The 14,422-nt window shown below is 39.8% G+C and overlaps 1 protein-coding gene across 2 annotated transcripts in view; it reads left to right on the top strand.

Annotated features, from left to right (window-relative positions):
* The window catches only part of LOC124637014 (dynein heavy chain, cytoplasmic), a 41,944-nt gene that overhangs the window by 24,302 nt on the left and 3,220 nt on the right, over positions 1-14,422 (top strand). The window contains exons 58-85 of one of the 2 annotated variants that reach the window (XM_047173326.1): positions 19-164; positions 241-356; positions 623-814; positions 1,290-1,451; positions 1,641-1,750; positions 1,934-2,087; positions 2,408-2,616; positions 2,908-3,067; positions 3,290-3,391; positions 4,077-4,176; positions 4,837-5,032; positions 7,376-7,493; positions 7,571-7,786; positions 8,046-8,201; positions 8,448-8,621; positions 8,990-9,154; positions 9,405-9,541; positions 9,688-9,848; positions 10,083-10,294; positions 10,589-10,762; positions 11,136-11,356; positions 11,511-11,679; positions 11,907-12,081; positions 12,518-12,635; positions 13,031-13,244; positions 13,503-13,575; positions 13,716-13,837; positions 14,098-14,283. In XM_047173326.1, the coding sequence (XP_047029282.1) occupies positions 19-164; positions 241-356; positions 623-814; positions 1,290-1,451; positions 1,641-1,750; positions 1,934-2,087; positions 2,408-2,616; positions 2,908-3,067; positions 3,290-3,391; positions 4,077-4,176; positions 4,837-5,032; positions 7,376-7,493; positions 7,571-7,786; positions 8,046-8,201; positions 8,448-8,621; positions 8,990-9,154; positions 9,405-9,541; positions 9,688-9,848; positions 10,083-10,294; positions 10,589-10,762; positions 11,136-11,356; positions 11,511-11,679; positions 11,907-12,081; positions 12,518-12,635; positions 13,031-13,244; positions 13,503-13,575; positions 13,716-13,837; positions 14,098-14,283 (4,438 nt within the window). Of the gene's footprint in view, positions 1-18; positions 165-240; positions 357-622; positions 815-1,289; positions 1,452-1,640; positions 1,751-1,933; positions 2,088-2,407; positions 2,617-2,907; positions 3,068-3,289; positions 3,392-4,076; positions 4,177-4,836; positions 5,033-6,101; positions 6,301-7,375; positions 7,494-7,570; positions 7,787-8,045; positions 8,202-8,447; positions 8,622-8,989; positions 9,155-9,404; positions 9,542-9,687; positions 9,849-10,082; positions 10,295-10,588; positions 10,763-11,135; positions 11,357-11,510; positions 11,680-11,906; positions 12,082-12,517; positions 12,636-13,030; positions 13,245-13,502; positions 13,576-13,715; positions 13,838-14,097; positions 14,284-14,422 lie in introns of both variants that reach the window. The other variant, XM_047173324.1, reaches the window with a different exon arrangement.

The following is a 14,422-nucleotide window of genomic DNA, read 5'->3' on the forward strand; positions in this document are numbered from 1 at the left end:
TTCCAAATTTATTTATAGGCCACTAGACAACCTGAACGTCGAAGGTCTAGTAAGATTATGGGCTCACGAAGCCCTGCGTCTGTTCCAAGATCGATTAGTAGACGACGCTGAAAGACAATGGACTGATGAGAACATCGACAACGTCGCTATGATGTTCTTCCCAGGTAATATTCGAAAATCAACTTTATTTCTTCCTGCCGAAGGTTGAATTTTGTCTAACGTTTGATTTTGCTATTTCAGGTATTAATAGAGAACAAGCATTGGCGCGTCCTATTCTATACAGTAATTGGCTCAGCAAGGACTATGTGCCAGTTCTTAGGGATCAACTGCGTGAATACGTCAAGGCTAGGCTGAAGGTAAGATTCAGATTTGCCATTTTTATTGACCTCAAAAATGAATGAAACTTTTCTTATCTGACCTCCACAACCCAGTTACCCGGGCAACCAGATACCCATCAGTATCTGATCGTCAGACTTTCTGCCTTCGGACTACCCGTAAAGACTGCCATAAGTGTCCGAATGACAGCCGGTATCCTCCAGTTTATCGAGTCTTCCCAAAACACGGCAGAACTCGTTAGGTTTTTTACACGATAAAGTACTAAAAATACCATTTTTTTTCAAAGGTATTCTACGAAGAAGAACTAGATGTGCCTCTAGTGCTATTCGACGAAGTGTTAGACCACGTGCTGCGTATCGACCGTATCTTCAGACAGCCGCAAGGACATCTGTTGCTCATCGGAGTGTCGGGCGCCGGTAAAACCACGCTCAGTCGCTTCGTGGCATGGATGAATGGACTTAGCATCTTCCAGATTAAGGTTAGTATTTGGGAAACTGTTTTGGATGCTTGGGTAAAGTTGGGTATGATAGAAAAATGGATAAATCTACCACTAGGTACACCGATTTTTAAATTTTTAATCTTAGATCTAATTAAAGTAGGTGACATAATGGGCGGTCTTATCACTAAGAGAGATCTCTTCCAGATAACCTTACTACGATTCTACAATCATGTTGTTGTCAAAAAATATTGGGGCTTTGGGGGTACTTAGATAGGTGAGGCTTATAATGAAACCTGAAGAGAAAATATGTCTTTGAACATTTCAGCTACTACAAAACTAATTGATGTAAATTCAAAGCCAACGGGGTGTTGCCAAGGAGCGCTTCTAACTCTTAATTACGAGGAAATCTAAACTTAATAGTTGTCATGCGGGAATTTCGGCAGTAAAACCTACTGATGTTTCAAATTATCTCTATGATATGAAAGCATTTTAACATTTTTATTTCTTCCTATAGGTGCACAACAAATACACCGGTGCTGACTTCGACGAAGATCTGCGTTCAGTGCTCCGTCGCGCTGGCTGTCGCGATGAGAAGGTGGCCTTCATACTGGACGAGTCCAACGTGCTGGACAGCGGCTTCCTCGAGAGGATGAACACTCTGCTGGCTAATGGAGAGGTAGGTTTTATACTACAAGTCAAATAAAGTGGAGCTGTTGTGATTATATTATTCCGGTAGATAATAATAATCGTAAATCGTCGATAATAATCTACAATCTTCTTGATTTCCCTTGACACTCTAATGTCTTGAAATCAGTACTTTGTATTTGTGAAGATTTATATCTAATTGGTTACATCAATTTCATAGGTACCTGGATTATTCGAGGGAGATGAATTCGCTGCTCTTATGACTCAGTGCAAAGAAGGCGCTCAGAGGGAAGGATTGATGTTGGATTCTAATGATGAATTGTACAAATGGTAAGTGTAGAAATCACCAACAATTTCCAAATTTAAAAGCCATAATAAGGCAGATTCTAATTATTTGTAATGTTTTATTTTTTCATTAGCATACATTGTCCCACTGCCGGGCAGAGGCTTAGCCTAAAGCCTTATTTTGTGTAATTACCTACCTAATTCCTTATTTATTTTTTATTAATCCAGGTTCACCGGTCAAGTGATGCGCAATTTGCACGTGGTGTTCACAATGAACCCGTCGTCGGAAGGCCTGAAAGACCGTGCAGCCACATCGCCCGCGCTCTTCAACAGATGTGTGCTCAACTGGTTCGGAGACTGGAGCGACGGAGCTCTGTTCCAAGTAAGTATTATTTAGAGAATAATTTCGCAATCCATCATCATCTGCCTAGCCTTTTCCCTTTCCTTACTATGTTAGTATCGATTTCCAGTCTAATCAGATGAATGAGTACTAGGCTCGGTTTCTAATCTAGCCATATGCAGCTGAGTACCAGTGTTTTACATGTAGTGACTGCCTATCTGACCTATACAACCCAGTAACCCAGACAATCCAACACCTTTTAAGGAATTATGTAAATACTGTAAAATTTACTTGTAATTTATGGTGAGAAATATAATAATTAATAAAAAAACCTTTTCTATACATTAACCTTTTCCTTACAGGTGGGCAAAGAATTCACCCAGCGCATGGACCTCGACTCGGCTGAGTACTCACCGCCGGACGGCTTCCCCTCAGCTTGCGGCGAAGTGGGCGAGCGTCCCTCACACCGCGAGGCCGTGGTTAACGCCTGCGTCTATGTGCACCAGACCCTACACAGAGCCAACGCCAGCTTAGCTAAGAGGGCTAACCGTACTATGGCTATTACGCCTAGGTAAGTTTGTAAAAAGACTCATAAATGACTTGAAAATTATTTCGAATAATGTCTGAAAAAAAAAGAGAAGACAGTCGAAGCATCATGCATGAATACGACATACGACATTCATTTGTTATGTCAGACTGTTCTTTGTTTGGCCTCCAAAAATTTTACATAATGAATAGCTGAATTTTATTAAATTACTTTTAATTAGAATTTTAACTCACACGGCAACTTAGAACGGCACGGCAACTTGTCCAGTACCCAAGTTCTAAGGTCTAAATAAATTATTGTTTATCTTAAAAACAGGCATTACCTGGACTTCATCCAACAAATGGTGAAGCTATACGCTGAGAAGCGCGCCGACTTGGAAGAGCAACAACTTCACTTGAACGTCGGTTTGGGCAAGATCGCCGAAACTGTCGAACAGGTTGAGGAGATGCAGAAGAGTCTTGCTGTTAAATCACAGGTAAATGTTCTTTCTAAAATATTCCTAAACACCCTTCTCCTATATTAAGAAAGATAAATATAACTTGTATTCAGCACAAACAAATAGACACAAAGGTACACAAAAGGACAGTAAAATGCATATTCCCATCACATATAATTCTTTTGAAACTCTGAAGAAGCCTGGTCTAGAATAAACTGTAGTCTTCAAAAGTAATACTCACTATGTATGGACATTTTGTAGGAACTTCAAGCAAAGAACGAAGCAGCCAACGCCAAACTTCGTCAAATGGTAAAAGATCAACAGGAAGCCGAAAAGAAGAAAGTTGAAAGTCAAGAAATTCAGGTAATACACTACACCTTTAAAAAGCATACTCCATCCTCCGAGCCTTTTTCCCAAACTATGTTGGGGTCGGCTTCCAGTCTAACCGGATTCAGCTGAGTACCAGTGCTTTACAAGAAGCGACTGCCTATCTGACCTCCTCAACCCAGTTACCCGGGCAACCCGATACCCCTTGGTTAGACTGGTGTCAGACTTACTGGCTTCTGACTACCCGTAACGACTGCCAAGGATGTTCAATGACAGCCGGGACCTACAGTTTAACGTGCCATCCGAAACACAGTCATTGGTGTCTAAGATATACTTAGAAAGTACATACAAACTTAGAAAAGTTGCATTGGTACTTGCCTGACCTGGAATCGAACCCGCGCCCTCATACTTGAGAGGTTGGTTCTTTGCCCACTAGGCCACCACGACTTTTTTCCCTTTAAAAAGCATACTAAGGAACATAAAATTCTTGATACTTTTTATTTGTTCAACTATCTGTTTCATCCGCAACCCAGGGGCGAAACGTTTTGCCCATTTTCAGCGCAGAAAGTCTAGCTTTCTAACAGTGATAGTCTTCAGTTTTCAAATCTGTTCACTAGTTCCGGAGCCTATTCGATTCGAACAAACAAACTTTCAAATATTTACTCTACATATATTAGATATCTTTATATAGATGATGAACATTATTTACTTTGTGATTTAGGTGGCTCTAGAGAAACAAACGAAGGAGATCGAAGCGAAGCGTCGCGACGTCATGGCTGATCTCGCACAAGTGGAGCCCGCCGTCATTGAGGCGCAAAATGGTTTGACTCTTTCCTCTACTCGCATGACTCTGTGGTATTCATCGATATATACGCCGGTTTTCGTTGAACTTTTCTATATATTTAACGTAAATTTTAAGTATAAAATAATCTTTATTTTGTCAGAATTTCATGATATTTGAATTTGGAATACGAAAACCAGTTTCCCCATATCCATGTTATTTGTGTATGTCCAAAGTGAATACCACGACGTTACTTCGTTTAGTCACTGTTAAAGCAATATTAGTGTAGTAGTAATTGAATAGTTTGTTGCTGACAATACTGATTTTATTGATTAACTTTTTGTCAGTAGTTTGATCTAATATTTGTATTTTGCAGTCACAAGAAAGATGCCTCGTTTATTTTGTTTGTATGTTCAATGTTTCATAATCTTTTTTTTTTCTTTGTATACAAATTGATTTCTGAATATGAAAGTAAAAAAAAGTAACGTTTGTACTATTGGTGATAGTTGAAGACTATTCAGAGATCAATGTTTATAATTTATAGCAGCGTCGTTTTAGTCATTATGAGACTTCATTTCAATGTTTTGTACGCTCATAAATCAAATAGAATATTCAAATAACAAGTCGACAAAAGTGAAGCCTAAAAGTCCTGACTAAAACGACATTTAGTATTAAACCCGAAGCCAATCCTATGAAACAGCCGTGCGCTCGATCAAGAAGCAGCAACTGGTGGAAGTGCGGTCCATGGCCAACCCGCCCTCCGTCGTCAAGATGGCGCTCGAGTCCATTTGCACCCTCCTCGGGGAGAAGGGGGACACTTGGAAGGGCATCCGCTCCGTCGTCATGAAGGACAACTTCATATCCACAATCGTTAACTTCGAGACCGAAAATATCACGTTAGTTGTATCAATTATTTCCACTGTGAGATAGCATGTCGTAGTTCTTGTTTGTTGTGGCACAAGTCGCTTTCACTCTTTTAGATGTGATCCCCAAATAGCTGTGGAACGCTTATGGGTGAAGAGTGCAGTGTCTAGAAGTGTCTATTGTAAGAATTTGATGATTTTCTGTGATGCACCTTGATGTTTTCTTTCGTTTCTGTAATCATTTGAAACGTGTGACAGCTGTGTGACATCAAACGACATACTATCTGTACAGACATTTTTGATAAAAAAAAAACTTTTGTTATGAATGTAATGTTCTAGAGATCAACATCCTAGATAGCAATTAGTGTTTCTTAGTTTTATTACCCTTAGTCGTATTTATTGGCAAAAACATTACCTACCATGTTAACTTATTTGATTGTTATGTTATGCATTAAATTTTTATATATTTTGTAAGTTTTGACACAAAACAAACATTCAAATGTATTCGATTCTTAATACATTTTTTTTATTGTTATGAATGAATTCTATAGAAAACTATGTTGTTGTAAATAAGCTAAGCTCGCTTGCATTATGTGACTGTTGTTATTAATATAGAAGAAAACGTAACGCTGTGATCACTGTAATGTAAAATGGCATCTATGTAATGTAAGGCACACTAATATACAGTGAATACTCGTGACTAACCCCGCTAAGCATCGTCGTGAATCATTTAACATTTTGTTTTAACATTACGTTACTTAACCGTTCCTTTTCAGAACAAAAATAATCAAAATTATTTATTTACGTTTTAGCGACCTGGGGCTGCAGGAAATTGTTAACATTTGTGTATTAAAAATAATGGTCTAAAGTATCTTGAACAATTTCCTCAGTTCCCGCGCTAGTAGCAGCGGTAATTTGAACGTTAAATAATAACGCCAGCCGCATGTGTCACAGAAAGCAGCTAAATGCCTTTTTTGTTTCTCTCTTTTTTGTACTCTCTCGCTCTCGCTTCGTGCTGGTGACGGACGCGACGCGACACACCATTGGCGCTGCCGAACATCTACGAATACCTCCGAACGCCGCCGAACTTTGTAACGTACAGCCGTGAAATCTATAAAGAAGCAGCACTTGGTGGAAGTGAGGTCTATGGGCAATCCGCCGGCGCTCGTGAAGGTCGCGCTGGAGTCGATCTGCCTGCTGCTCGGGGAGAACGCCACCGACTGGAAGGCCATCCGCGCCGTCATCATGCGAGAGAATTTCATCAACAGCATCGTCTCCAATTTCTCCACCGAGGACATAACGTGAGCACCGCCGCTTGTTTTCCACCCCTCCCACTTGTCCCCTCCGTTTTGTTTGGTGGTGGTATGAAGGCTGTGATCTAAGGATCGCAAATTATTCCAATGCTAGTTTCACACGATTTTATATGTTTATCTTCAACCAGAATTAAAATCGAATGCAATTTGCATAGAACGTTAGGCAAAATTTTATGCTTGCTGCATGCTTTTCGCATGGTATGTTCAGTTTTGTATGCATTTTTATTGATGTTAAGGCGCACGCGCATGTATCGGTAATTGGTACGTATGTGGTGGTAGGTTGATAACTTTAGAACATTAATGAGAACACCTAGACATTTTGAACAAATTAATATGAAAAGTAGACATTAATCACTGATACAGCCGTTCCATTCTCAACAAGTTTAGAGTAATAATTTCACACACTACTATTTTACTAAAAACGTACAATATAAGATGACCAAATCCATTGTTACACTAAACACACCATACTCGTACATTATTACCACGACATTCAGGACGCATGAATGTATTTGCCAATAAATAATGTCCGTGTCCAATCGCCGAGGAAGAAACTCACTGCCGACGGTGATATAGCTTGTTTTTTTTTCTGTTTAATATTATGTTTACTTTTGTTTGTTTTGCTATCTAATGTGTCTTTCGACCAGGGGAAGGCAATGTGTTTATCTCTAGAATCTTTGTTTGCTGTGTGGGTAAGTGACGTCCTGTTTTATATTACAAGTGAGGTTCATCGCGGAGTAACAACATGCATGTTGGACCCGGTGAAACTGTAAATTGAGCTGTCGGTCAAATTCATGGAAATACCTTATTTTTCATATTCTACTATTCAAATATTAAATTCCCCTACTATGTGTTTGAAACTGCTCTTACTATGATATGAATTTGACTGACAGCAGAAGCACCGTGTCGTACATACAAGTCAAAATTTCTCTGGTACAAGGTCAAAAGTCATTCATGAGATGGTCTGGTTCATTGACATTGCACGATGCACGTAATAAAGTTAAACTATTACAATAATATGAAACTGTTCTTTGTATTAATCGACTATGTGTGTGTATGCCAGTGATGACGTTCGTGAGAAAATGAGGACTCGCTACCTGAGCAACCCTGATTACAACTTCGAGAAAGTGAACAGGGCCAGTATGGCTTGCGGACCTATGGTCAAATGGGCTATCGCTCAGGTAAGTCAAAGACATTTATCGCCAATAACATCTGTTCTAAATTCAAATTGATTATTTAAAAAAAATGATTTCCACAGATTGAATATGCGGACATGTTGAAACGTGTGGAACCTCTTCGTAACGAGCTCAAAGCGCTCGAAGATCGTGCTCAGAGCAACGTGACGGCTGGCAATGAAGTGAGCGAACTGATCGCACAACTTGAGAAGTCCATTGCGTCCTACAAGGAAGAGTATGCTCAACTCATCAGCCAGGCTCAGGCCATCAAGACTGACTTGGAGAATGTACAAGCTAAGGTAAGATATTGATTCAGGACTTAATAAAGAAGCAGCACCATAATTAGTGTTCGTAGTGCCTTTACTTCTGCAGCAATAGCCAATTAGACTCTGCTGCATAAGAGACCTGTTCAAAATTGCTCACTGAAGATATTATTCTACCTCCAAATTCAAGTCTTATATTTTTTTTTTCAAATTGGCCTTTAAATGACAGGCTAGGATCTTACGAAGTCGGAATAGTTGTATAAACTGATATGTACATCAAATTGTTTTTAAACAGGTGGACAGGTCCATAGCTCTATTGAAGAGCTTGGTAATCGAGCGAGAACGTTGGGAGTCCAGCTCAGAAACGTTCCGTTCGCAAATGAGCACCATTGTCGGAGATGTGTTACTGTCTGCTGCTTTCATCGCTTATGGTGGATACTTCGATCAGCACGTAAGTAGAACAACCAACTATTTTAATGTTTCACCAATAGAATTATCTTCTGCCTTATGGATGCGTAGATTAACTACCCGAAGAAATTATAGATGCATACGAGCAGCTAAAATCTCAAGGGTTTTTGATGCATGATACTGAGAACATTTACAAATCTTTTATAATTTTCTTAATTTTATGTATATGGATTTATGTGGTGTGCACTTATTACTTGATATCTTAGTTATAATTTATTTAAATCCGCAGTACCGTCAAAATCTATTCACAACATGGACAGCGCACTTAGCGGCTGCGAACATAAAGTACAGGGCGGACATAGCTCGCACGGAGTACCTCAGTAACCCCGACGAGAGATTACGTTGGCAGGCAAATGCTTTGCCCACCGATGAATTGTGCGTCGAGAACGCTATCATGCTTAGAGTAAGTATTTTTGGTTCCTGTAGATTTTAATGTATCATGATATTCTGTGTTTGTTTTGGTAAGGCTTCCAAAACCATATTTATTTCCCGCAATACAAATATAAAAATAAAATTATGTATTTACTGATGTTAGCTCATCAACCTCCATGGATCAAATTTCGATTTTCAACCTTATCACTATTGCGGAAGTTTGATGTTCGTTTGGTAAAATTTGACCAGGCCAGCAGGTCAACCTACCGTTGGCGACTGTACCTATTACAGGTAGTCTACACTCTACAAAGTCTGTATAAGATTTACTTGCATGTCTAGCTCCTATCTGAGCTCATGTCTCCTCAATCTAATCTCGTAAATATTCTGTTTTCGTTTTAGCGTTTCAACCGTTACCCGCTGATCATCGACCCGTCGGGTCAAGCCACAGAGTTCATAATGCGCGAGTTCAAGGAACGCAAGATCACCAAGACTTCATTCCTCGACGACTCGTTCAGAAAGAATCTGGAGTCCGCACTGCGTTTCGGTAACCCGCTGCTTGTGCAAGTAAGTTTAACTACAATAATAATTTTATTATTATACTTCAAGGAAAACAAGAGGTATTTTATTAATTTTTATATTCCTATGAAAAACTGTGGTTATGTAAGTCCAAGTTAAAATAGTATTTACTTTGAGTATATTCGAAATTTTTTGTCTTATTATTACCAGCCAAGATTCACTTGACTCACCTTTTTCTTTTCACACTTGAAAGAAGGGCCATGTATTTTCTTCTTAAAATGTTCTTGTTTTTCTATAGGATGTAGAAAACTACGACCCGATCTTGAACCCGGTATTGAACAGGGAACTTCGCCGTACTGGTGGTCGTGTGCTCATCACACTCGGAGACCAGGACATCGATCTTAGTCCTTCATTCGTCATTTTCCTTAGCACCAGGTAAGTCAACAAACTGGCAACAATTTTACGCCTGTTAAAACAAACTCTAAATAAATATGTATGTAAAATCATTTTTAGAGAATAAATTTATTTTCTACGTATATGTATGTATTTGCTAATTCTTTACTTCTTTTTAATTTACTCAGGGACCCAACAGTGGAGTTCCCTCCAGACATGTGTTCTCGTGTGACGTTCGTCAACTTCACTGTAACGCGCTCGTCGCTACAGTCACAGTGCTTGCACAGAGTGCTCAAGGCTGAACGGCCTGACATTGATACCAAGAGATCCGATCTGCTGAAGCTGCAAGGTAAGCACATAATGTTAGAAGACATATTTGAACACATAATAAAAAATAAATAGCTGAAATAATAATAGGTTTACTATGTAATAAAAGAACTGCGACCTTGTTTTCTGCTTCTGAAGCTTCCCCCTCTCACTTATTCTCTTATATTTCTCTTAGGTATGTCTTTCTCTTTTCAGTCTGAACCTCTGTTACATAACTTAATATTTACAATGTAGTTAACGCTTTTTCCTCAATCAGGTGAGTTCCACCTCCGTCTACGTCAACTCGAGAAGTCGCTCCTCCAAGCGCTGAACGACGCCAAAGGTAAGATCCTGGATGACGACTCCGTGATCGCTACTCTTGAGACCCTGAAGAAGGAAGCTGATGATATCGGACAGAAGGTTGAAGAGACCGACAAAGTTATCGCTGAGATTGAAACTGTTAGCCAGCAGTACTTGCCTTTGTCTCAAGTAAGTACTATCTAAGTATAGGATATTATAGTTGATTTACCTATCTCTATAATGGTCTCACGGACCAGCTGACATTCTTGACTCTGATAATTTACTTGTATAAAATCAACTGTTTGGTTTCTGAATGGTATATTTTATTATTTAAATAGTATGATTTCTATAGAAACTGAAAAGTAGGGTGCCCGATAATGATGCTTTTTTAATCGACTACAAAAAAAAGGAGAAGGTTTTCAATTCGACCCTGTTTTTTTTACTGAGTTATATGTATAACTAACCTTTATATATGTTTACCAGGCTTGCAGCAGCATTTACTTCACGATGGAATCTCTCCACCAAGTGCACTTCCTGTACCAGTATTCCCTGAAGATGTTCCTGGATATCTTCAGCTCGGTGCTCGTTTGTCCCATGCTGAGCGGCATCACCGACTACACGGCTAGACTCAAGATTATTACTGAAGAACTCTTCGCGGTAAGTGTTGGCTTCATGGAGTTGAGTCAATGACCTGACCAAAGAAAAAAGATATGAGTTTTCAGATCTGCATTTCACACCATTGAGATTCCACTTAATTTGAGCCCGAAATATCTAAAACCCGGCTTTTGCTTTTGTCTAGTACAATCAATCAATCATCATCCATCAATTTACTATTTATTTGCTTGTATTCTAATTATCAATTTACCATATTAAATTACATTCCTTTAGTAATAAGTTACCTATCATTTTGCGAACCCCCTTGAGTCACCGTTGCTCAATATTGATTTTTGTGAAAAATATATCTCGAATAATATGTATTTAAAAAGTTTAAGTTCCTTAGGTCCATTCTGTATCACTACCATTCCCGCAGGTGGTATACGAGCGCGTAGCCCGCGGCATGCTGCACACGGACCGGCTCACATTCGCGCTGCTCCTGTGCCGCATCCACCTGAAGGGCACGGGCGCCGACGACACGCTCGACCGCTCCTTCGGCGTCTTCCTCGGCGGGAAGGAGGGCTTTGTCTCTACTACATCTCCGCTGGAGCCACTCACTCATCAGCAGCATGATGCCGCTGCTAGGCTTAGTTCCAGGTAAACATTTTACTCACCCCTGAACACCCCATTTTGGCGCGCTATTTTCTTAGGGGATTTTGCGTTATGACATTTCCACTAGACATTTTGTTCTCAATTAAGCTAGTACCTTATTTATCCCCTCCTACATCACCATACTTGTTTGACGACCCAGACTGCCGCACTTCCGGCGGCTGCTGGACAAGGTGGGCGAGCTGCCGGAGCTGTCGGCGTGGCTGTCGCAGGCGGCGCCGGAGCAGTGCGTGCCCACGCTGTGGGACGGCGAGGCCGCCGCGCCGCCCGCGCCGCACACCCTCGCCATGTACCGCCTGCTGCTCATACAGGTACATATTCCTCCCAGGACCTGTCTACAAGAGCTGTCGGCGTGTAGGCGGCATACAAGACTGAAAGTCTAAAAAAAAAGGAAAAAAAAAACAACTTTGTATGTGACAAACTTTATGATAACAAGGATCAAAATACTAGGAGAATATTAAAAATAATGCTACTCCTAAATAGTTTTAAAACTGCATTACTTATACCTATGCATACTTATTATCATTTACTTCCCCAGGCGTTCCGTCCGGACCGCGTGATCGCGGCGGCGACTCAACTAGTAACAGCAGTACTAGGCGCCGGCTACATGGCCAAGGCCGAGACTGAGCTGGACTTAGCTTCCATCACGGAGACGCAGCTCAACGCCACCACGCCTGCGTTACTGTGCTCCGTGCCTGGTTATGATGCTAGCGGTAAATATTTTAATAAAAATTATCCTTTATTGCATACACTATTTACAAATACATATATATTTTATACAATGTACTTTTCACAAAGTAAATCGTCCTTGACATCGTTGTAAATGCATTAAGTTATTTTTCTATTGTTCATTTCTTTTTAACCCTTACCCCTTTAACAGAGGTTTTATATGTATGACTGCTAGGAATGTATGAGTGTATCCGTCTGTGACACTGTAACTCAAACGAATGAACCGATTTAAATGCGGTTTTTTTATAAAAGCTGGTGATTGCTATCATTGTAGCCAGTATGACAATCTGATTGTTTTACAATTTGTTTCCAAAGAAGGATTTTGGCACTGGGTGATGTTTTTAAACTATGCCAGCATCGAAATTCCATTTTGTAAAAATAACTTCAGATAATAACACCATCCATTTCAATTTTATCCAGGTCGTGTGGATGACATGGCGACTGAGATGAACAAGCCGCTCTCCAGCATCGCTATCGGTTCCGCTGAAGGTTTCAACCAAGCGGAACGAGCTATTAACACTGCTTGCAAGACTGGACGGTAAGACAATAAACCTATAAAACAAACAGGGTGAGCTAAATAAAACCGTTTAATAAAATAGTGGATATTTTATATTTTATCGTCGATTTTTTAATCCATTAAAGCCACACAAAAAACATGTACGTGTTTGTTTATTTATGCATTGATTAATTATGTTTGTTCTATGTACCTTATATTTCAACTTATTTTATTTTCATATAGTACTAGCTTCTGCCAGCGGTTCACCCGCATCCCGTGGGAACCTCGGCACGGATAAAGAGTAGCCTATAGCTTTCCTCGATAAATGGGCTATCTAACACTGAAATAATTTTTCAAATCAAAAACAAACAAACTCTTCAGCTTTATAATATTAGTATAGATTCAACAGTTTTATCACATCAAAATTTCTCTTCCAGCTGGGTGATGCTAAAGAACGTGCACCTCGCCCCAGTATGGCTGGTACAACTAGAGAAGAAGCTTCACTCTCTACAGCCTCATCCGAACTTCCGTCTGTTCCTGACCACGGAGATCAGTCCCAAGTTGCCTGTCAACTTACTGCGAGCCGGCAGGGTGTTAGTGTTCGAACCCCCGCCCGGTATCAGGGCTAACTTGCTCAGGACTTTCGCTACTGTAAGTATGCTTTTCTACAGTATTAAGTTTTTTTTAATAAAGACAGAATTAAATTTAAATAAAGACTGCATAAGTAGATGATTCGAAGACAAGCTAAACCAAATGTCTTGTGGATTTGTCTTTGAATATCCCTCGTAAACTCTAAACTAACTGATAATATGAAATCTTTCCTTGTCATGCAGTCTTTAAATCTGACAACCGTAATAATTGTTTTTTTTTTTTTTTTACATAAGTTTACATGAAAAATATTTTGTTTAGGTCCCGGCAGCGCGAATGATGAAGCAACCATCGGAACGTGCAAGACTTTACTTTTTGCTCGCTTGGTTCCACGGTAATATTCTCTCATACATTTCAACAGATTTACCTCGCATTTGAAAATAAAAATAATTCTTTACATACTTTTTATAGATATTTCCAACACATTTAACTAATATTTTTGAACACAAAAATAATTCTTACATATTTTCACAGGCATTGTTCAAGAGCGTTTGCGTTACGTGCCGTTGGGTTGGGCGAAGTATTACGAGTTCAATGAGTCGGATCTGAGAGTTGCCTGCGATACTCTCGACACCTGGATTGATGCTACAGCTATGGTACAGTACATATTTAATTAAGATTTGAATAGGATAATTTCTTATGTAATAAGCAATATTAACATCCAATTTTATACCATAGATAGTTGTCTAAACCGGAATCGGTAGAATTTGCTATTTTTTTGGCAAAGTTAGGTTCGATCCACAACATGCTAGATGCCAGTGCTAAATTTAATTACAACCTCATTCGATGCATATTTGGCTACTATTTTCGCAGCCAAATAATAATAATAATCTCAAATGTTTTAACCTTATTCTAGGGTCGTACAAACCTACCACCAGAGAAGGTCCCATGGGAGGCGCTAGTGACTCTCCTGTCACAATGTATTTACGGAGGCAAGATCGACAACTCGTTCGATCAGAGGCTGCTGCACTCCTTCTTGTGCAAACTCTTCACTCCCAAGTCGTTTGAAGCTGACTTCGCACTTGTCGCTAATGTTGACGGGGTATGTAGTCTCACAAAATTATATCGCTAAGAGCAAATTCTATGTTAGTTTCATAAATATAACAGCCGTTTCATACTGTCGGATTTTCCGAGCGACATCGACACCGAGCGATGACGCGCAAAACAACCAGGTGAAAAAC

Source organism: Helicoverpa zea, chromosome 15 (genome assembly GCF_022581195.2).
Source record: "Helicoverpa zea isolate HzStark_Cry1AcR chromosome 15, ilHelZeax1.1, whole genome shotgun sequence".
Classification (NCBI taxonomy): Eukaryota; Metazoa; Arthropoda; class Insecta; order Lepidoptera; family Noctuidae; genus Helicoverpa; species Helicoverpa zea.